The 23,246-nt window shown below is 48.0% G+C and overlaps 1 protein-coding gene across 21 annotated transcripts; it reads left to right on the plus strand.

The window, feature by feature from the left end:
* Positions 1-40: 40 nt before the first annotated feature.
* Positions 41-17,119, plus strand: LOC135320997 (uncharacterized). 21 transcript variants are annotated; one of them, XM_064484239.1, is made up of 13 exons: positions 43-293; positions 1,720-1,895; positions 2,016-2,098; positions 2,716-2,851; positions 5,319-5,405; positions 5,753-5,913; positions 6,204-6,250; positions 8,796-8,924; positions 9,269-9,402; positions 9,836-9,888; positions 11,668-12,003; positions 12,140-12,252; positions 13,658-14,068. In XM_064484239.1, the coding sequence occupies exons 4-11, from the start codon at positions 2,810-2,812 to the stop codon at positions 11,945-11,947; spliced, it is 933 nt and encodes a 310-aa protein (XP_064340309.1). In that variant the 5' UTR covers positions 43-293; positions 1,720-1,895; positions 2,016-2,098; positions 2,716-2,809; the 3' UTR covers positions 11,948-12,003; positions 12,140-12,252; positions 13,658-14,068. The 21 variants fall into 21 exon arrangements, with proteins under 21 accessions (XP_064340323.1, XP_064340309.1, XP_064340315.1 ...); XM_064484241.1 differs by having other exon boundaries at positions 44-293; positions 1,720-1,805; XM_064484242.1 differs by having other exon boundaries at positions 44-293; positions 1,720-1,800.
* Positions 17,120-23,246: the final 6,127 nt, after the last annotated feature.

A 23,246-nucleotide genomic window follows, 5' to 3' on the forward strand; every position in this document is an offset into this window, starting at 1 on the left:
ATGGGAGCCAGGGCGCAGCCAGGACGGGGGTGGGGGGAGGCTTATGGGACAGCTGGGCGGGGCCGGGGAGGGCAGGGCCGCGCGGAAGTCCTGACCTGCATGTGGCGCCGGCCGGAGGTTGGGCGTTGCTGCCACCAGTGGGCGGGACAGCGGGGCAGCGAGGCGGGGGCACCCTCACCTGTCCGTGTGTGGGGATCAGCCTGGGCTCCGTGGCCTCCGCTTGCACCGGACGTGGACCCAGGCTACCGGTGGGCAAGATAGAGGACTGAGCCCAGGCACGCACGGCTGGCCAGGTAGGGCACCTGAAGTGCAGATCCGCCAGGCCCGCTGCCGGCCTTGAATACGCGCTGCTAGGCAGTTTCCAAGAAGACGGGATCTGTCATAAGAGGGGAGGTAGGGCTTGGGTGCCAGATGTCGGGTTGGGTGCAGTCTCACAGGAGAGCCACGGTGAGAGGGCGCAGAGCGGCCCCTGTGTTGGCGGGGCTAAGAGTTTGGGGTATAGGGTCGGGGTGGTGTGTGCCTTTCTCTGTGGTCTCCTCACTCCAGAGCAAGGGGCTCTGCTTACCCCCTCCCCTCACTGCACTCCCTGCCTTCCCCAGCACCACCTGGGTTGTGGTCATGTCGAGGCAGGGAAGGCCCAGGGAAGGGGCTCATTCAGGGCCAGGGGCCACTCTGCAGGGGTGCTGGACCTGACAGCAATGCAGTGCTTCGGAACTCCCCTGGGCTGGGTTTCTAACCAGTGGGATGGAAGGGCCTTTCCTTCCTGGGGTGCATTTGGGGGAACTAGATACGTCATGAATGTCAGCCCTGAAAATGGAGGCTGCGCTACATCCATTCTTGGAAAGAAAAATCAGGCCCTTCCAGCCCAGGTGTCTCAGAAACTCAGTCAGCAATGTTCGGGGTCCCAAGTTTAGGCTTTCAATTAGAGCTGAGCGGCTCAGGAGGCCAGATCCCTGTCCGTGGCTCCAGGAGTAGGCTTTCTGCTGGGGGACAGGATCCTCACAAACACCTGTGTCTTTGTGGGTCACTCCCCTCTGACAAGCTGGGAGGCAGGGTGCAGTTGTGGGAAATCGTGTTTCCATGAGGAGAGGGCCACCAAGTGGTGGGGGCACAGGAGACAGTGAGAAAGAGTCCCGCAGCCTTTCTGGAATCAAAAAACTGGCAAATGTGAAGAAGTGCATAATTTGTTTTATTGAACAGGCTGCTTATGTACGTTTGGAGGGCCAGGTTCAAGGACTCTGCATCCCTCCAGGACAATAGCCTCAAGAGAAGAACAGACAGAGCAGGAAGAGATGTGGGGTTTCTCCCAGTAATGAGGCAGAACAGGGATTTCTGCAGATTTGCAAGGAGACCCCGACCGCTGAGCACGGGGTTACAACCCCACGTGACCCTTGTCGTGTTTGGCTTGGGCTCTGGGTCTGGCCTGATCATGTATTCTTCCAGCTGAGTTCCAGAAATTCAGAGGGTAGACTTAGAGAGGCTGCGTTTGGAACCCGGTGTGGAGACGGAGGGTCCTTTATCCTGAGTCCCCTCAGCCTAATCACTGTAGCTGAGTTCCAACACCACCCAGGCCCCCAGGGTGGCCATGGAGGGAGAGCAAGCCTGGCAGGTGACCCAGGGGTCCCACTGCTGTGCCCCTCCCTTATCTTTGTTCCCTTTCACCCCGGAAGGTGTGATTGTCTCATGTCATGGTGACAAGCCATCTCTCTTCTCTGTCAGGTGGGATCCCCACCCCCGCTCAGCCTTCTTGCTGCATGGATGCTGAAGGACCAGGCTCACTTGAAGTTCTGAGATTGAGCAGTAAGGTGGAAACAAAGAAACCAATGGAAACAAAGAAACAAGTCATTGTGGCCAAGCTCCCCACCACAGAGAAGCTGCCCTGAGTGGAAGGGAGGGTGTGGGCATGCCCATTTGTTTCGTGTCTCCCAGTGCTCTTCGCTTTCTTATTGCAGACCTGCATGGTTACAACAAAATGATCTGCAAAACTGAAAATATTTACTCTCTGGCTTTTACAGAAAAGGCTGACCAGCCTCTGGTTCCCGTACCGGTCAACTGATTGGAGTACCTTTCCAGTTTGGAAACATCTGGGCAGGCCCAGGTTTGCAAAATTCTTTAAGAGTAGTTATGGAGTTTTGCTTCTAAACATTTTTATGGCTGTATACTTCTGAGCTGAGGTTGTGCTGTGTAATTCTGAGCCGGGATTTTCTCAAACTGTTTCTTATTTCTTATACCGGACACCCCTAAATTCCAAGGGGAATGGGATGTTAAGGAAGCCATGGAGTTTAGGAGAAAGATACAGATTTCATTTCCATTTAAGCATCGATGTATCTCCATCCTAGGCAGCATCGGTTCTGTGGTATTGATAGGGGAAATAAATAGCAACCAAATTTATAGAAAATAGTGGGTCATTGGGTACACAATTTCTTCTTTTCAACATTTTTGTAGTGTTTGCAGTTTAAGATGACCGTTCCTGAGAAACAGGCAGCCTCTTAGAATGAAATAGCATTTTCCCTGAACCATACTCAATTTTTATTTCGTAGACAGCAGGAAGGGCAATCACACATCCAACACTTGGGGACCTCAAAGATAAAACGTAACTTTCTGGGAGCACACTCCCCCCGTCTCCCTCTGCTCTTTTCACTGTCCCATTGTCCCTGAAGTCTCTTTTGTATCTTCTGCTCATGACTCCAGTAACTCTTCCTTCTCGTCCCTCAGCTGGTAAGTTTACTTTTCTACTTTGACCAAGCAAACTGAAGCCAACAGAAGAGAACTTTCACCAGCAACTCCCAGCACATCCGCTCGCCTTCTGATGTCTGTGACTACACTCTCGCTGCTCCACCTCTTATTACAGGTGACATCGAAAGCCAGGTCATCCAAAAGTCACCAGGGGGCCCATCCATACAATCTTCTCCGGGCTGTCACTCCCACATCCATCCTCTCTGTCACTACCTCATCTATTTTGTTCTCCTGCTAGTTGGCTCCTATCAGTATATAAAAGTCCATCCTCTTAAAAGAAACAAACAGCACTCCTTGACTCTAATTGACCCCCACCAATTGCCACCCCATGTCTTTGCAGCAAATCTTTAATGAGTCGTTTAAACTCACTGTCTGCATATTCTCTTGAGCCATTCCCTTTTGCACCCACTCTGGCTTTTCCCCTGATCCCTCGCTCTATGGAAACTGCTCTGTCAAGGCCATCAGTGACCCCACGTTGCTAAATATAGTGGTCAGTTTTTAGTCTTCATCATGCATGGCCCTTTGGCAGCATTTGACCCGGCTCTTCCATTTCTCCTCCCCCGTGTTCCTGCTTCACTTGGCCTCCAGCCCATCGCTCTGCTTTCGATCCACTGGCTGGTCTTTTGCCAACGTCTCCTCTTTTTTCCAAATATTTACTGCGAATGTGCCTCGGAGTTGGGTCCTGGGTCTCTCCTCTATCTCACTGCTATACTTTTGGTGGAAGCAACCAGACTTGGAAATTGACATGCCATCAATTTCTCGATTTGTCCAAAACTCCCTGATTGGCCTTTTCCATTTGGAACTCTCTCCCTGATACTCATATTCTTTTTCTTTCATTCATCTTGCTTTCACATTCATACATATGTTCTACTGTGTAAATTACTTTTCCAAATTTTGAATCAGTCCATACATATCATGTGAAATGCTCAGATCTCTATTATTTCCACTAAAATGCTTATTCTAACTTAGAACCTTTCTGCATTTCTGTATTTATGTCAATAAAGTGAATAGTATTTCTACAAGCCTCATAGTTAAACAGTGTGTTTATTTGGGGCTATTATGTAACATGAAATAATGATACATCAACATAGTCCTTTTTCATTTAATTTTATGTAACACCAAGATGAGGTTTTTGCACTGAAGACTGTTTCGTTGAAATTTTACCTACGTTACGGACAGTCAGTTTTTGTGAAAGCCCTCATTTCTCCCCTTTTCTGATATATTTTCCATTTGGCTATTATAACATATACCTTGGCATGAAATAAAATTCCAAATCCATTCACATAATAAAATTAATACATTTAAATTATATTTTTTAATGTTAAAAAGAAAGAAAATAAAACCAGACTCCTCTACCTATTAGGCATTTCTGTGGCAATATCTAATAGACTCCTTAATCATGACATTGAAGAACTGAGCTGATTCCAGCCCCTTTCCACCTGCTCAGCCCCATCTTGTCCCATCCCCTGTGGATGGAGAGGACATCCATCCCATTTTCCAGGTCCAGATGTTGGAACCATGTTCTTTCTCTCTCTTTCTCTTACACACACAGACAGCAAATCCTGCTTGTTAGAAATTTCTAGCTACTCTGAATTCATTAACCACGTACTCCCTGTTCCCCACCCTCCTAGGAGCCTCCTTCAACCCCTTGTTGGACACCAATTAGCCTACTTCTTCCATCTTTGCTTTTCTACAATCTCATCCACACAGAGTCAGAGGGAGCCTATAAAAGCATACATTTGAGGGGGTGGGTGTAGCTCAGTGATACAGTGCATGCTTAGCATGCATGAGATCCTGGGTTCAAACCTCAGCACCTTCACTAAAATAAATAAATTAACCTCCTCCCAAGAAAACCCAAAACAAAAGCATAAATTGGACATCACCCATCCCATCAAAACTCACTAAAAGGGTCACCATTCCATTAGGAGCCAAAGTCGTCCCAAAGCCTTCGAGGACCCGGCCTGCTCTGCCTCTCTGCCCACACTCTCCACATCACTCTGGGGGCCTCTGGCTCCGGCTCTTCCTTCTTCCTCCGGATCTATTCTGCTTCAAGTTCATTACTCCTTGAGATCTGCCAGGATTGCCTTATTCCCTCCTGCCTGCCTCCCACCCCACCACCATCACCTGAGTTTGCTCATATCACTCTTATTTTTCCCCAAGCTCTTGCTACCCCCATCATGTTGCCTGTTTTCTCTGCTAAAACTCTGAGCCCCCAGTGATGGGGAGTCGTGTCTATTTTGTTGACTAATAAAGCCCAAGGGCCTTGGGAATGGGTATAGTTTCTAGATTCCCATAAGTAGTAGGAGCTTATACAGATTTGCTGAATGAATGCAGAGGTCCTGGTCCAATTCGATGGAGCACTTCTGTGTCCAGCTCAAAGATTAACTCTCCTTTCCTCCTGAGAGAGTGTGACCACTTCCTTGGTGATCAAAGGCAAGATCTATTTTCTTTATGCTGTTAATCTTAGGCGGGGAGATTGGGGGATCTTCATTTATATTTTAAAATTTGATTCACTCTGCAGTTTGTCTCCTGTCTATGTATCCTTTTGAGAAACCGTTTATGAGTGATCATTCTTCCATCAGATTGAACAGGATCCAGGGGGAAGTACCAAGCCTGTCCCATCGGCCATCCTGTGTGTCATGTCCTGTGACCCAGTAGATGCTCAGCACGTAAGTGAACCAACAGGAGTGAGTGAAGAGATGGGAACATCTCATTATTGTGGTGGCTGCACTCTGTCCGATGCCTTGAGATTTGGGGAAGGGTTTACAACTGCGGAGGCGAGATGTCAGGTCCTCTGTGCTCTTCCTGAGTGCCCTGGCCTTACCCATTCCCCCAGCCCCCTCTGGGCAGCCAAGCCCAGGAGCTGGGCCACCGGCGATTTTGCTGATCAATAAACCACCTCACCCAAATTCCGGGGGTAAGAGCGGCCAGCACAACTGTTTGTAGACTCTGAAGTCAGGTCCTTGGAGGAATTCCTCACTGAACAATGTTTTGGACCTTTTATTTTTCTCTATAGCCTCCAGCTGAAGAAACAGATTGCCTTAGGTACATCAAAGGTGAGGACACCTACTATCCCCATGGAGCCCAGGTGGGGCTGGGAGTCTGCTGTTTGTACAGCCGGTGGGCTCGTGTTGCTTTGGGCATCCCTGTGCCTGAATTCCTGCAGTACACTCGGTGGTAAGAACGGGGGTGCCTGGCAGGGAGGGAAGCGGGTCGGGGGACTACACAGCTGGGGAGACGTTAACCTGTGGTGAGCGGGAGCCGGCTGATGCATGGAATCTCGGTGCAGGGAACTCTCCAAACTCAGAGAGGTTCCCACTCCCGCAGGTTCCCTTTGATCAGGGTGCTAGGCTGTCAGCACTGCAGGGTCCCTGTGAGGATCATAGTGCCTTCAGGCAGTGGGAAGTGAGGGGTCCAGTGGCAATTAAATTAACTGTGCACCCAAAGCCAACCCCCGTCTCTTTCAGCCTGTTTCCTAATCTGCAAAACTGGAATGATGTTAACCATCCCGCAGGTTTGTTGATGGGCTGGGACACACTAGACTGCCAGGAGCTGGAATTCCTCTGTGCCCTGATTGTTATCCTTCCTTCACACTATTTACTCTCACAATTTCAGTCTCTCTGTCTCTCTCTCATTCACTTGTAACTTTCTCTCCTGCTCTGGTTTCATTTGATTCCCACCCTCCTCCCAATCCCCAGATGAGTGAAATTAATTTCTGTGTGTCAGTTCCAAATTCCTGGGAAAGATGCTCTGTCCCCTCTGGATTGGTTGTCCAACCCATCAGTTGCAGTCAGAGGAGTGAGTCCCTCTGTGACCAGAGGAGGGTCTCTGCCCAGCCCCCCAGCCACCACTGTGGGAGCACATAGCTCTCCGAGGAGGAGGTACTGGCTGTGACTTGGTGTCACTAAGTGTGAATTTATCTCTCCTCTTGCCCCACCTTCATCCTCCTAAACAAAGATGAAAATTAAACACTCCCGAGATTTGTGTCATGGAACACTCAGGGTGGGGGCTAAGAGGGCTGGATTCCCTGCTGAGTGTAAGGGGCTACAGTGACTCCCCAACGAGAGCCTGTAAAGGAAACAGCACCGGCCCCACCGGACACTTAGGGCGCTGAGTCTGCGTGACATTGAGCCAGGCTTCTGACCACAGCTCAGGTGTCTGGTCCGACTGGTTAGTCTTTGAAACCAACCAGCTTTGGATTCCTCAATCCCTCCCTGAGGTTTTACCTGAAACACAAGCTTCTGTATCTCTGAAGACAGATGATGAGGACCCTTCACGTAAGGCATTTGCACTGCCCTGTGCGGGAATTTGTGCTGCACGGTCTGCCCGGCGAGCTGACCATAGTTCATATTTTACTGATCTTAGAAATAGTCTGGTTTCCTGATGCACTGTTTCACTGAACAAGCAACAGAAGCCACCTCTGGCTGATAAAAACCAAAAAGGGACTTAATGAAAAGATACTGGGAGGGTGCATGGAGTGGCCCAGACCAGAGCCGACCCTGGGGCCGTAGGAGATGTTGGGGAGCCCCAGGCACCAGGCTGCGCAGGGTGCTACCGGGCCCCCTGCTGCCCCAGCAGGGACCCCCCTCCTCCTGACACTCCACCTCACTGCATGTTCATGTCCCGGCAGGGCCAGGTCACACTGAAGCCACCAGCACACACCTCAATGGGGGAGTTGGCCCCTTCTCAGCTGAGGGCGTGCCTGGTGTGGGGAGAGGCCCAGTTAGAGGAAGACGGTTCCCCTACTGTTCCGAGTTAATGCGCAAGTCAGTGCCCATCACTCAGGAGAGCCGGGCTGGTCTGACCTCATTGTGGTGACTAGGCCGTCTGAGTTCACGTATTACTTTTTAGGTTGGAAGGCCCAAGAGGGAGAAAAAGTGGAGGTTCTAGTACTTATTTTATATTTCCCATGTACCAGGTGCGGTATGCAAGCCACTTCAGACAAGGCCCATAACAACCACATTAATAGGCCACGGAGAAAGTCGTGCATTCAGGTCTCTGCAGCACCGAAACGCGTGTCCTCATCAGTTCCGTAGTTACCAGTGGAAGTTGTAGGGATTTATGGGACTGTGTGCTCCTGTGGGGGCTGGGATGTGTGTGTTTAAATCCACATCTTCAGAAACTCGGCTAGAACCACAGCCACTGATTGTCTGCATGGAGGCAGAAGAGGGGAGGCTTCCAGCCTCTGGTCCAGCTCGTGTGGAGCTCAGAAATTGCTCCTTCTGTCCTGAAAACAACACCAGAGCTGAGGGAGCTGAAAACCCACTGCTCTTCTTAGATCCACAAGAAAACTGAGGGGGAAAGCTGCTCCCAACCCAGAGAGGCAGCCGGGCAGGCTTGGAGAGTCACAGCTCCCAGGGCAGAACCCGCTTTTGTAAGAAACTCGGGGGCAGGCCGATTTAACAGGTCCCTGAGGCCAGCTGGAAACTCAGCGTGGGGAAGTCTGAGTGTGACAACTTCAGGGGGCCAGTCAGAGGGGCCCCCTGCTCTTTTTCATGCATTTTACTTCGAGGACAGTACCCTGTTCTCAGAGTGAAAATCATAGGAAAACTCCTCATGCTTCCTGCCAGGAAAGGATAAAATAACTCTAATGAAATACACCCAGAACATTCTCTTCCATTGTGGGGGGTTGTGTTTTTTTTTTTAAATGAGAAATTATTTTACCAGAGCCTAACCAGCCTGGGGGAAGGGAAATCCCTTCTGTCTCACCCAAATTGGGGTGAGGGGAATGAGACACACTTGTGGAGGTCACAGCGCAGGGCACAGGCTCAATGAGAACTAATCACAGGAGTATAGATGCCCTGCTCTGTTCCGCTACCCCAACACCTAACCTCCATGTCAGTAGGGCCTCTGTGTAATAACAGGAATAAAATTAAAAGAAGTTAATGTCTCAGGAGTGTCTAGGGAAAACCCAAAGATAGCGGGCAGATGAAAACAAGGACACACAGGCAGCTTTAGCCTCTCACACCAATGGCTGTAGCAAACTACACACAGCCCATCCCAGTAGATAAACAGAAAACCTCACAGAAAAAACTATTTATTTTGGTTCTCTTACCCAGTGCATTCCATGGTGCATCCTCACCTAGAATTGAGTGGAAGCAAGTCCATCTCAGAAGGGACATACCTGAAGAGGAATGGCATTCCAGACTCTGAAGGGCAGAGAAAGCACCAGCCTGGGTTAGAGAAAGGTGAGGGGTGGGGTAGGGGGTGGGCTGCCTTCTTCCCCAAATAAGGAACCTTCCTGAGGCCAGCACCGTGGGAGGGAGGGCCATGGGGTGGAAGCAGCCAGACTTCTTCCTGAGAAGTGATAGGATGCCTCCAAGGGACCATTCAGGTGCCCATTCAGGTGTCTTGACGGTGGGAGCCAGTCGGTCTGCCTCAGAGCCCAGGACTGAGGTGGGCGCAGAGCAGGCCGGTCTTACTTGGCCGGATCAATTTCACTTCTCCGAAACCCTGTGTAAAACATGAAGCGTGGTCGACCTGGTGAGCACAGCTCTGCCCTCAAGACCGGTTTCAACTCCTCTCTTCCCAGAGAACAGCATCTCTGAGCCCGTCCTGGGTGACCTCACAGAGATCACCCTAGTGGCCCAGGCTAGAGACCGGGAACATGTACCTTCCTGCAGCCAACCCCAGACGTCCACTGATGCCTCATATACTGGCAAAGATGTGAGTTCCTGTGCATTGGTCTAACAGCAGAGACTCTGCCACAGGCCCAAGAGGTGGTGTGTGGGACAAGCAGGGGTGCAGGAGTGTACGCAGTGCAAAGGTGTAAGTGGTGGCAGGGGTGCAGGGGCTGTGGAGGGTGCAGGCAGTTCAGGGGATGCGGGGGTGCAGGCAGTGAGGAAGGGCAGAGAGTGGCAGGGGTGCAGAGGTACAGGGAGTGTAGGGGTGCAGGAAGGTGCTCAGGCACGTGGCCAGGGTCAGAAGGCAAGTGCACATCCTCGCAGTCAGCCTGACCCCGGGAGATTAGTGCAATGGTCTGGGGTGGCGGAGGGGGCGGCGGCGGCGGCGGCGGCGGCGGCGGCGGCGGCGGCGGCGGCGGCGGCGGTGGGTGGGAGGCTGCCCGGGCAAGCCGGTCGATTTCTTCTCTTCCCTGCAGCCTGGCCTGGGGGGGCGATGGCCGCCGGAGATTCGCCAGATGTTGGACTCCAGGTAAGCTTGCTCCTGGGTGGTGGGGCGGTTAGGTCAGGGGGCGGTGGCAGCGGCAAGTGGGCGGAGCGGGGCTGCCCCTGGCGAACTGATGGAATAGCTGCCTTCTCCAGGCTGCCGGGCCTGGGAGCGGCCTCTGCTGCCCCAGGTCGCTGCACACACCTGTCCCACTCAGCAAGCTGAGTGGGGAGTGGAGGCGTTGTCGTTAAGGTGCAGGGCCCACGGGGATATGGGGGCTGCCGCACAGAAGCCGGTCAATTCGCTCCGCTCTCCCCCGCGGCGGAGCCAGGGGCGGCTTCTGCTGCCGTAGAGGCGGGACGCCGGTCTCCAGGTGAGCTTGGTCCTGGGAGGCGGCGGCGGCGGCGGCGGCTGGGGGTTGGGGTCCGTTCCAGGGAGCTGCTCCATTTCTTCTCTCCCCCGCGGCCTGGCCTGGGGGCGACCTCTGCCGCCAGAGATTTGCCTGAGGTCCGACTCCAGGTGAGCTTGCTCCTGGGAGATGGGTGCGGTGCAGTCAGGGGGCTGGGAAGGTGGTGGCTGCGGGGATAGGGAGGCTGCCCCGGGGGAGCTTGAGGATTAGCTCCCATGTCTGTGCCGCGTGGCCTGCAGGCGGCCTCTGCTGCGCCAGGTCCCGGGACAACCCTTTCCCACTTTGCCTGCTGGGGGCGGGAGGCAGGGTAGTCAGGGTGCACGGGTGGCGGGGGTCGGGGGCCTGCAGCGGGGGAGCGGGCACATTTGCTCCCATCTTCCCCGCGGCTTGTCCTGGTGGCGGTGTCTCTTGCCCTGGGTTAAGAGACACGTGTATCCTAGTCGGCCTGGCCCCAGGAGGCGGGCGTGTTACGTTGGGGGTGGTGGCAGCAGCGGCAGGTTTTCCCATGGAGCCGGTCCATTTGCTCCCATTTCTCCCCATGGTTTGCCCTGGGGGCGGTCCCTGTTGTCCCTAGTTCGCCGGACGTCCATCTCCAGGTCAGCCTGCTCCCTAGAGGCGGCCACCGTGAGGTCAGGGGGCAGGAGCGGTGGCTGCTGTGGGGGTAGGGGGCTGCCTTGGGGAGCTGGTGGATTGGCTCCCGTCTCCCCGATGGCCTGGTGTGGGAGTGGCCTCTCCTGCCTCAGATCACCAGACACACCTGTCCCATTTAGCCTGCTGGGGGAGGGGCGCCCTGGGAAGTGCCTTTAAAGTGTGGGGGAGGCGACGGCAGGGGTAGAGGACCTGCAGCGCGGAGCCTGTCAATTTGCTCTCCTCTTCCCCACGGCCAAACCTGGGGGCGTACTCTGCTGCCCAAGAAGCCGGATGCCCGTCTCCAGGTCAGCTTGCTCCTGGGAGGCGGGCGCGATGCTGTCGAGGGGCAGAGGCAGCTGCGACGGCCGGCTGCCCCGCCTAATGGGGCCACTTCTTCTCCTCTCCCCTGACCTGGCCTGGGGACGGCCTCTCCCGCCCAAGATTAGCCTGAAACCCCACACCCGGTCAGGTTGCTCCTGGGAGGTGGGCGCGGTGACATCAGGGGTTGGAGAGGAGGGGGGTCTGCCCCTGGCGGGCTGGAGGATAAGCTCCCATCTCTCTGGAGGCCTGACGTGGGGGTGGCCTCTGCTGCCCCTCATTCCCGGGTCACCCTTCTCCAGGACATATTGCCCCGGGGGTGCTGTAGGCTGCGGGGGCGGCGGGTTGTTGGCGGGGGTATGGAGCTTGCCGCTTGGGAGCTGGTGGTTTAGATCCCATATCCCCCGCAGCTTGTCCTGGGGGCAGCCTCTGTTGCCCCAGGTCGCAAAGCACTGTTTCCCTGACAGCTTAACCACCGGAAGTGGGCAGGATGTGCTGAGGGGGCGGAGGCAGCCGCCAAGGCAGCGACGGAGGGGGCTGTCCCTGGCCAGCCGGTCAATTTGTTCCCATCTCAACATTTGCTGTCCCAGTTTCACAGGACGCCCTTCTTCAGTTTATCCTTCTCCTGGGAGGTGGGCTCAGTGCATGCAGCCCAAGGTCTGGGCTCTCCCCTGGGGAGGGGCAGAACTCTCTTCTTCTTCTTTGTCTTTATTCTTCAGCAAAGTGGTTACTGGCCCCAATTCTTAATTCTGAGAAAGTGTAGCCTGTGTTACGGAGGAGCTGCTGGACAGTGAGGTTTCTGGGTGGGTTTTCACATCAGCTGATGCCCCAGTCAGGCAGGAAATCTATTACTTAGAGCTTCTTAGTCTGGAGTTGGGGGATGGCCCCGCCATCCTCACCATGCTTTTTAAAAATGTGTTACTCCCCTCTTTTTCCTAGGTGACATTTTAGGTTATTGCGTCCCAGATTGCTGGCACACTCATCCCTGTTCTCAAACATCTTTTAAACTTGGGTGAAGTGATAAGTTGGGGAAGAAGATGATTTACTGAAAGGTAAGAATACTTAAATTTGCATTAAAGCTACATTCTGTCAATCTTTCTCAAATGATTTTTCTCTGATTCTAAATCCATGACCTAGTGAATGTTGTACTCCTGTGTAAATCATTGATCTTCACATCACACTGGTTGAGTGGTCAACGAGATTTGTTATTTAGATTATTCCTGAAAGGAAAAGCTCAGGCTTTTGAGAATTCCTTGTCTGATGTCACCCAGGCAGTCACAGTAGAAGACAGAGCTGATATAAAAATCCCTCACCTGCCTGAACTGCAAAGCTTCTGGGATTACTGATCCCTGAAATGCAGGTGACTCTTGGTGATAATCTGGGGGATGGTTTACATGATCAGATTCTTCCAGTCCTGTAAATGGGTTCCATGGCCCCAGCCCCGGGAGAGCTGGTCATAAGGGCCATATCGTGAGGGGTGGGATGGGAAGGCAGGGTCTAAGAGCTGGCATCACTGAGATTCCACACTCGCTAAACACAGACCCCAGAGCCTAAGTGTTGTCAGGTTCTGTTCTGGATTTGAGAGTGTGTTCAGACATGATTCTTGCCCTTCGGGGGTCACTGCCTGGGTGGAAGTAACCTTTACATAAATCTGGGGAGGATGACAATTAAGTAGATGGGCTGTTATGATTCTCAGTGTGCCCAGGCTCGCTCTTCCAGGCACTCGTGGGACTAACGAGAGTCATGTTATTCACTCATACACTGATTTATTACCCTTGAATTGATCATTTGTCCCACAGTAAGTGAAACAAGCGATGAGGAACCTGAGTTTTGTCCCCTTTCCTAGCACTGATTGTATCTGTCAGTCAGGCGCCCTGAGTATGCATTGTGAAATGGTGGTATTTCTTGCCCAATGGGACTGCACTGTCAGTTCTGAGAATCAGGGGATACACGTGGGAAGGACAGCACACTGACACACATGGCACCCCCCCACCCCGTGAGACAGCATTGTCGATGCTCAGGTGACCCGATGTAGACCGCGGTGCTAAACTTGAGCATGTTTAGTGATCTTGGTGGCTATGAAAATACAGACTGCCGGTCCCTACTTCTGGAGACACTGAGGGTGTGCACCCCAGAATTCTGCACTTTAAGAAGCACTTTAAGTAATTCTGATGAAGATGATCTGAGTGTCCCACTGAGAAACACTGGTGTGCGATGCACCAGTATTGAGGATTCTCAGGGAGGGATGTCTTTTCAGGATGGTCCAAGGGCCCTCACTAGACTTTTGCCTTGGGTGTAATTGTATGTGTTCGAAAGTGATGTCTCTCACTTCCAGTGCTTGTCAGCATGCTCTGTGCAGGGATTTGCTCTCAGCAGATATCAAAAACTATAAGTCTTCAGGTCACCGAGCTAGAGTGTGAGCGATCTTTTATTTTGGTTTTCTTTATTGCAATGCAGAGTCTCCCGAGAAGAGATTCAGACTGAACAGCTTTGTGTCGGACTTTGGAAGACCGTTGGTGCCCAAGGGGTTCTCTGGCAGCACAATGACGAATCTAGGTCCCTCTTTCACTGCTACGTCAATGAAGTGGACCGCTTGGACAAGGCCAAAGCTGGTATCCCAACCATAGCCCTTGACAGTGATGTTCGGCTCCAGGAAGCCATCAGATGCAGCAGGTGGCCAGAGGAGGAGCCGAACGGGCTCATGAAATGTGACACCCCCAGCTTCATCAACACGGACCAGAACTCTTCCTTTGGGGAAGATGATCTCCTGATTTTGGAACCACCTATTGTTCTAGAAAATAAGCCAGTTGCCCAGACCTCACACAAAGACTTGAATTGGAAATGTGCTTTGTCAAGTGTTTCTCTGAAGATGTGAAGTCTGTCTTTGTATGGCAGGAAGTCCCCTTTCACAAAATTGTATGTGTTTGTGTCTGAGAGAGAGAAATGGAGACAGACAGAAAGACGGAGACAGAAGAGAGCCCCCTCAGAAGAGAGCTAGTTAAGGTGAGTTTTTGTGCCTTAGTTTTTGTGCCATTTGGGGTTTTGGGGGGAACAAAGTATTTACACTGTCTCATTCTCCTCGTTGGAAACCTTGGCCCCGTCCTCAGTGTCAGCGGCCTTGAACGGGGGTTGCCATGGTGCGTTTCATCTGGCGCTGCCACTTCCACGCTCTGCCTTTAGCACGTTGCTTTGCCTCCCAGGGCTGCCACCATTTAAACTGTAAGGTGAGGAGTCTGGAGTAGATGATCCATCCCAGCTCTGCTGTTTTGCAAATTTCTGATTTCGTATTCGGATGAGGCTGGGATACACCCAGAGCAGTATAAACCAGGCCCTACCTCCTGTCTCTTGCTGGGGCATCCCTCAGGTCTGTGCCTTCTACTCAAGCCTTTACTGAGCCCAGCTTTTGTCAGGAGCCCAAGTGCCTACCGGGATGGCAGGAGACCTGTCTCTCGTGGTCACGGTGGCAGACATTTCTATTGCTTGTGCTGAAAGAGCTCCTCTGAGATCCTCCGGCCACCCTTGCTCCAACCTGAGGACAGACCTACCGTTCCTTTCCTAGGAGGAGGATCAATCCATGGTGCATTTTATGACAATCCTGTCCCCAGGAATGCACGGAAGGTTATCAGCTGAGTGAGGGGAAGTGCCTCTGTGTCTCTGTGTCCCTGTATCTCTGTCTGCTCACAGTGCCCTGCCACCGGCTACTGAACAAGAAAAGTGCTATTCACCATGCTGTGTCTTTTGCAGATGTGTAGGTGATGGTCTTGTGGCTCATGTGTGGGCTTTGTCCTGGGATGGTGAAGGGCTTATAAATACCTCATCAACATGTATTCGAGATGGCCTGGTGCCACACAGACTTGATTCATGAAGGCATCAAGCCTGCACACTGGTTTGGAAACAACTTGGTTTTGATCAGTCACACTGCATGCATGACTCACTGCTGACCTCTGGGTGGTTTTTTCATTTTAGATTTATTCACCCAGTGTCTTGCTTAAGCTGAAAAATACATTTATTTCACTAGAATATTCTCAGATTCTTTGTTTTCACACATCCAGTTGTTTAATTCCTTTAAAAATCATTTTGTGTTTATAATGCCTCCTAATATCTATCATCTCTAGGTTCCCAGTGGCCTGAGCCATGCACCAGATTTGATGTAGGAACTGTTCCACCAAAAGAAATCCCTTTGCCATAATACCTTTTGAGGAAAATATTATTCTTTAAGGCTCTAACAGTAAATCGCAGAAAAAAGCATGGAACATTTATTGTAGTTAATACATGTTCATGCAAAAAGAAATGATATTTTCATTAAACAATGTTGATTTTAAAAAATTTTACTAATGTGAATATTATTATTCATAATTTAAGTAACCAAATAAAACCACAGTTATTTATTATGAAGATTGAAAACTATTTACACTGTCTCTCAATTAGAGGTAGCTTTATTAGAAGACTGAAGGGTATTTAAAAGATGGAAAAATACCCATGATGACACCATCATTTTTATTAACTAAATATCAAGAACTGTGCAGGGTTAAGATTTAACCCTCTGCAAGCTGTCAAGTTAGCATGAGGTAGTTTGTGGATGCTGCCAGAAGACAGGAGACTCCCCCAGATTCAGAGACAAAGAACTTCCTGCCAGCACAGCAGGCAGCATGGGGTTCATGTTCATGTTGGTTCCTGAGTTTCTTTCCTTTTGCTGTTGTAACAAAGGACCACAGACTCAGTGGCTTAAAGCAATACACATTCATCATCTCACTGTTCTATTGTGCAGAAGTGCAAAGTCATTGTCAGTGGGCTAAAGCCAACGTGTGGCCAAGGCTACGTTCCACACCGAGGCTCTAGGAAGGGATTCGTCTTCCTACCTTTCCCAGCTTGCAGAGGTGTTCACACTCCTTGGCCCAGGGCCCTGTGTCACTGTGACCTCTGCTGCCACTTTACATTTCTGTCTCTGACTATATAGATATAAAGGAAGAGTCTTCTACATCTGGTATGGACCCTTTTTCCTAAATGGACATTGTATCTCTATTTATGTGCAGATTAAAACCCCTTCCCTCCAGGGTGTGGTGGCATCAGCTCACAAGATTACCACTCTGGGCTTTAAGTGTCCTCTTTGTATTGTCACCTGGGAACTTCTCTTTCCATAGTTAGCTCTGTGTTACATTTGTTGTTGTATTTTACCCGGCATTACTGAAAGTTTTACTTAAAAGGGATCCTAATTAGCTCTGTTTACCTGTTTCCAGAGCTGAAAGCTTCAGTTCTAGAGTATCTGTTTGATTTCTCTTAAAAATACATTCTAGTATATTTCTCTGGTGAAAGTCTTTACCCTGTTGTCTATTCTCCCATAATTTCCTTATTTTCTTGAATATATTAAAAGTATTTTATAGCCTTTATTGGTAACTCTGATGCCTACATCACCTGGGGGTTAGCATCCTTTGTCTAATGTTTCTTATTCTCATATTATCCGTTATATAGTCTTGACATGTTGCATGTCTTGAAATTCTTTATTACATGGCAGACATTGCAAATGAAAAATCCACATGTTATTTTCCGTGAGAGGTTTTCTACCTTCCTGTTAGGCAAACAGGGTGAGGGACTGATCATGTCGCTCCAATCAGGCGCTGAGGTGGATCAGGAATGAAGTGCCTTTTTTCTTAAAACAGCTTTGAGGTATACTTGGCAAAGTAATTTTCACACGTATAAAGTGTACAGCTAATACGTTTTGACATAAGTATATCCCCAAGAAACCATGACCACATTCAAGAGAGTGAACATACCCATCACCCACAAAGCTTCTCTCCTGCCATTTGTTGTCCCTCCCTCCCTCCCCATCTCTTCCCCTGGAAACCATTGATCTGCTTTCCATCACAACATATTGGTCTGCATTTTCAAGATCCTTGTATGAATGGATTAATGCAGTATCTACTCTATGTTGTCTGACTTCTTTCATTCAGTGTAATTATTTTGAGAGTCATCTGTGTTGCTGTATTAATAGCTTATTTTTCTTATAGCAGAGTATTTTTTAGTGCTGGGTTTTTACTGAAGAGTTTGTTGTGAGCAGTGTTTGGATAGACCATCATTTGTTTCTCCATTTACTTCTTGATGGATGCATGGGTTATTTACAACTTGAGCTATTATAAATAAAATTGCAGTGAATATTTGGTTACAAGTCTTTATATGGACATATGCTTTTCTTTTCTAAAGCACCAGATGAGGAATATCTGGGTTATATGGTAGATAGGTATTTACCTTTTTTAAAGAAACTGTTAAATACTGTTCCAAAATGGTTGTACTATTGTAAATTCCTTGTGGTGTGTATCAGCTCTGGTTGCTCTACTTCCTTACCAGCACTTTGTAAGGTCGGTCTTTCTAATCGTATTCATTCTTGTATGTATGTGTACTAGTATCTCACTGTGGTTTTTAAAAGCATTTCTCTAATGAATAATGGCACCTTTAATCAGCATCTTTTCATATGCTTATTATCCACCTGGATATCTTTACTGAAGTGTGTTTTCTGGCCTCATTCATTCATTCAGGTGTTTGCATTATTATTGAGTTTTGGGACCTCTTTATTCTGGATCAGATACAAAGAGAGACCTTTATCAGATATATGATCTGCAAATAGCTTCTGTCTATGGCTTGTCTTTTCATTTGCTTAGCAGTGTTTAGAACAGCTTTGAAGAGTCTTCATTTTGATAAAGTTCACTCTATCAGTTTCTTTTTAAAATAGATTATACTTTTGGTGTCATAGCAAAGAAATATTTGCCAAACCCAAGTTCATAAAGCTTAAGCCTATGCTTTTTCTCCTAGCTGTTTTGTAGTTTTAGATTTCCTATTAAGATCTATGATCCATTGTGAGTTAATTTTTATATATTTTGTGAGGTGTGGATCAAAGTTCATTTTTTTTTTTTTTGCATATCACTCTCTAATTCTTCCAGCACCACTTGTTGAAAAGATCCTTTCTCCACTGCATCCTTTTTGAGAATCAATTGTCTATATAAGTGTTGGTTTAGTTCTGAACATTCTATTCTGCTCCATTATTCTATTTTCCTGTTTTACACCAACACCATACTTTCTGATTACTGTAGTTTTAAAAAAAAAAAAAAAGCTGAAAATCAGATAGTGCAAGTCTTCCAACTTTGTTTATCTTGTTCAAAATTGTTTTGGATATTTGGGATCCTTTGTATTTTTATATGAATTTTAGAATCAGTTTTAAAATTCCTTACATCCTGTTCTGCCAAAATTCCACCCATATCTTTGGCCATCTCCAAAGCCACATTTTCTGAAGAAGTCTCTCTAGATCCCAGGTGAAAGGAATTTCTGTTTCATCTGTGCTCCAATCACATTTGATAATATTTGATTACATTTATTCATATTTGGCTGGATGTACTTGTGTGATCTTTCCTGCCATAGAGTAAATCTCTCAAGATTTGGAATCTTGACTTGGTTCCCTGTGTCTGCTGAGGAAACTAGTTCTATGCTTTGCAGGAGAGCGCCCTGCAGTAAGAGGTATCTGCAAGACACATCTAGCTCATTGCTTGCATATCGTCAAGGAATCCTGCAGATTTAGAATTGTTTATTGATTGTTGTCTCCAAGACGGCTCAGCCTTTTTTATTTCTATTGCTACTGCTGCAGTTTCAAAGGACAATGGGCTAATGATTTTCCAAATATCAAAACATACTGTAATTGAGTTGTGACGCAAATTATGTGCTGCTCTTTCTTAACAACCTGCTTAGTGTTCACAGGTACCTTCACTCATGGAACTTTTGGGAGAATGTCATATCCTCAGAGATAGCAATGCTGTCTTTGGCGACCTGAGTGGTAGTATCTGAACTCACTCCTGCTGTTTTTCCAGTGCCCCCTGTAGCCCTCCTCCAGCCCTCCATGGGGGGCCTGCAGTTCTGCCCTCGAAAATCCTGTTGCTTCTCAGGAAGAATTCCCTATGAAGCATATTCATGTCCTTCTTGTGGAGACATTCAGTTCAGAGACCTGACAGCAGGGGAAAATGTTTAGACTGCTTTTGGTAGAACGTAAATTCTTCCATACTTGTTAGAAGCAAATCAAATGAGGAAACTGTGTTGGCATCTAACAAATCAGGATAAATGTCTGATGAGGAAGATCAGCTTCCCCATCACACTCAGGCGTCATGTTGATGTGACACTCAACTTGGCAAACATTTTCTCCTGTGAGCAACGTGAAGTTCAAGACGTTATGAAGGGCTTTTTGTTTTTCTTCCTTAGTCTTTCCACATTCACTGTGTCTGGTGAGATTATATGAATCCTGCTTATTTTCAGCCCAGCACTAAGCTTTTTAAAAGGATCACGTGTTTAAAAGGCTAGTGGACAATTTGTTAGAAGATCAAAATCCTTAGACTTTGGTCCTAGAGTTGAATCTTGGTTACTGGTGAATGAGAATTCCCGTTAAAATTTTAAATTCAGCGATATAAATTTTTAAAAATAGTTAAATATTAGGCAATTTCATTAAACACTATAGCAGTTATTTACTTTTAAGCCTGTCTCTGGGGCAATTTTGCAATGATTCCCTCCCTTTATTGATTCCCTCTTTATCAGAATCCTTGAGAGGTCCCTGTCATCATTGTCAATATCATCATCATCATCACCATCATCATGGAACTGATTCCTCTGGGAGATTCTAGGAAAATAAAGAGCTGGACGGGGTTCTGTGCAGGTCAGTGTGTGCATATACAGTAAGAAGAGTTGTCAGACATTAGATTCAAGATACCCTTTCCATTTAGAGAAGAATGTGGTCATGAAACAATGATGTGCTGAATGAAGGAAGTGATGGGAACAGGGTAGTCAATGGAAAGGAGGAGGAAGTGAGTGAAGCGGGGAGCATAGAGCCTTGGTTAGGTGATCAGCACATTGGTGAGAATGAGGGGAGTGTGATGGCAGAATCATGTCCCTACCCGGCCACAGGGTAGCCACCTGTGACATGTTACTGTACATGGCAAAATGCATGACAGATATTTTAGGACAAAAATCTTAGAGGATTTCTGTCTTCTAAATTGTCTATCAGTTAGCGTTTTAAACCCATGATACATTATTAAAGATTAGTGCAGGGGAACAAATAAAAAGGATTCATATAATCCACCAGACATACTGAATGCAGAAAGGCTAAGGAAGAAAAACAAAAAGTCATTAATAAGTGCCTTGAACCATAAAATGCTCATGAGAGGAAATGTTACACAGGTGAGTGTCGCAGCCACATCCATAATGCCTGAATTGGATGGGACAAGGGTATCCTGAGATGAGACAATAGGGTGAGTAGCCTGGATTGTCCAGGTGGGCCGAATGTATTCACAGGGGTCCTTAAAATGGAGGACATTTCCCAGCTGAGTTTAAATTCAGAGGGAGGTGTAGCCATAGAGCAATTTTCAGAAAGGCTGCTGACCATGTAAATGGAGGAAGTCGTGGGGCACAAGCTAAGGAAGGTGGGTTACCTCTGGAAACTGGAAAAAAAAACAACAACAACAAGGAAACATTCTCTTCTAGACCCTCTAGAAGGAAGGAAACCTGCTGCTACCTTGAATTTAGCACAGTGAGAAGTGTGTTGGATCTCTGACCTCCACAGCCATAAGCTGATAAATCTGTGCTGGTTTAAGCTCTTAAGCTTATGGAAATTTCTTACATTGGTAAAAGGAAAATAACATAGTGAGCCGTAGTGTAACAGATTAAAGGTATAGGATGGGGTGTGGAGAGGATTCTGACATTTACACCTAAAAAACAACCAGGTGAAATGGGAAGGTGTTTTAAGGAAGACTTACCTGGCAGGGCTGTTAAGCAGGCTGGAGCGAGGGGAGCATTGGAGTTAGAGGAATCAATTAAATCTCTACAAGAAAAATAAGGAATAAAATGTAACAGGGCTTCAGTGATAAAGGATGTAGGAATGGAAATGGGCAGAGAGATATAAATATTACTTTGAAATTAGCTACAGGTTTGATGACTGCATGTTGGGGAGAATTAGCCGATGTGTGGACTGAATGTTTGCATCCCCTCAAAATCCGTATGTCGAAACCCCATCTCCCAGGGTGATGGTATTGCGAGGCGGGGCCTTTGGGAGGTGATTTGTAGGATAAAATGAGGTCATGAGAGTAGAGCTCTCATGAATGGGATTAGTGTTCTTATACAAGCCCCCAGAGTGCTTGCTTCTCTCTGCTCTCTGGGATATGAAGATATTGGGAAGACAGCCATCTTCGAGCTGGCAATCCTCTCAAGGATACATTGACCTTGAAAGTCTCAGCCTCCAAACCATAAGGAATATGCTGGTTGTTTAAGCCACCCGACACGCGGTAATTTGTTACAGCATCCCAGACTGACGAAGACAGTGGAGAATGCCTCTGAGTTTGGCAATGATTGCCTGGAGAATGCTGAAACCCAGGGAAGTGGGCAGCACAGACGTTTACTCATTTAATCCTGCCAACACAGTAGGAGATAGAGTCCACAAATTCCTCGCTACTTAAAAGGTAAGGAAAAAGAGGCACAAATAATAACAACGACAACAAAAACAACAATAATTTGTCCAAGATTCACACAGAACCCCCTGGAGGCAGAGTGAGAATTTGTACTCAGGCAGGCTTGCCCAAGAGCCCCTGCTCATAACTAATAAGTCAGATCACCTTGCTTATGTGGATCAGTTTTTTCAACTGTGATATGAGGATACTGTGTCTAGTAACTTATAATTTCAAAATAATTCACTGTAACGGAATCATTAGTCACAGGCCTTACAAACCACAGAAACCTACACATACAAAAATAACTCGTTAGGTCAAGATAACCAATAACGTTTTTAAATATTATACCTGCTGGGCCTTTGCAATAAAATGTCTTTTTATAATTCTGTCTGGCTACAGAATAACTTCATACTCCTGCATGCTGCTGGTGGCTCCCATGTTGAACAGCACGGGCCTAGAGATTTTAAATTACTTGCCCAGACTCGCCCAGGAAGCTCGTGGTGGGATCCTAGCTGTAGTCTGGGACTTTTCCTTCCTATCCAACAAGTCCCTCATGGAAGTTTAGAAGCTTCTCCTTTGGTGCCCAGCTGTCTATCCGTACTTATAACATCTTGTCAGGTGTTCCAGCCTGCTCCTGAACATCAGCCAGAACCCACTTCTGCTCTATTTTGTCCAGGTAATACCTTCTAGCAACTTCCATTGCCTTCTTGGCATCAGTTCTTACCTGGAAGTGTAGTGGCTAGAGGTGGAAATGTGTCCACATGACAGGTTTTTCATAAACATAGCAGGAGTGGTCAAGAGAATAAAACGTCAGGAAGATGAGTAGAAACAGGTCATTTAATATACCAAATGGGTACTTTCAATGTCTGTGTTTCCGAGTCCAGGCTTGTTCTGCTCGTGCATTACAGGCCAATAAATCAGGAGACCAGGTTTTGGGGCAAGAAATAGCGACTTTAATTTGGAAAGCCAGCTGAGAAATGGTAGAATAATGTCCTGGGGAACCATCACCCCAAGTCAGATTTCAGGCTCTTCTTATATTAAAAATGGGAAGTGGGAATGCTTGGTTGTTGCAAACTTGGTGTATGAATTCTTTGTTGTTAGAATCCTTTGTTCTTGCAGCTCTTCACCTGGGTCACATCCGTGTAAACCTCCAACAAACAAATGTTATTTTCTATTCTGTAACTTGTTATCTTTATGTGAATAGAAAAGTGTTAATATCCTTCAAAGTCAGAGCCTTGAGAATAGGTTCTCCTGTATATTTCAGGCTCTAGGCAACATTGTTTTACAAAAGGTGCAGAACCAACAAGACTAAGCCTAGGAAACAGGGCACAGGGTTAAAGTCAAAGGAACAGATCTAATATGGAGTCAGATTTTTTCTTTCCTATTTCAGTAGTGCCATAGATAAGGCAGTTTGGGCAGCTTTTCGTAGGGTCCTGGAGGCTTTCTCTCTCAGCCTCTGTGTGCCTCTGTTGAAAAACCTTCAAAGCTATCTGGCCTGCTGGTAAACCACTCCGCCTGTTTTGCCCTGAAGATGTGTTCTGTTTATAACTGATCTCTACTTCTTGGAAAAAAACTCAATA

Source organism: Camelus dromedarius, unplaced genomic scaffold, assembly GCF_036321535.1.
Source record: "Camelus dromedarius isolate mCamDro1 unplaced genomic scaffold, mCamDro1.pat HAP1_SCAFFOLD_200, whole genome shotgun sequence".
Lineage (NCBI taxonomy): Eukaryota > Metazoa > Chordata > Mammalia > Artiodactyla > Camelidae > Camelus > Camelus dromedarius.

Coding starts and splice junctions, on each gene's coding strand:
- LOC135320997 (XM_064484245.1), top strand. CDS start 2,810: ATGTCTGTGACTACACTCTCGCTGCTCCACCTCTTATTACAG. Junction 5,914..6,203: donor TTCCTGCAGTACACTCGGTG/GTAAGAACGGGG, acceptor CGTCTCTTTCAG/CCTGTTTCCTAATCTGCAAA. Junction 6,251..8,795: donor TGATGTTAACCATCCCGCAG/GTTTGTTGATGG, acceptor TCTCTTACCCAG/TGCATTCCATGGTGCATCCT.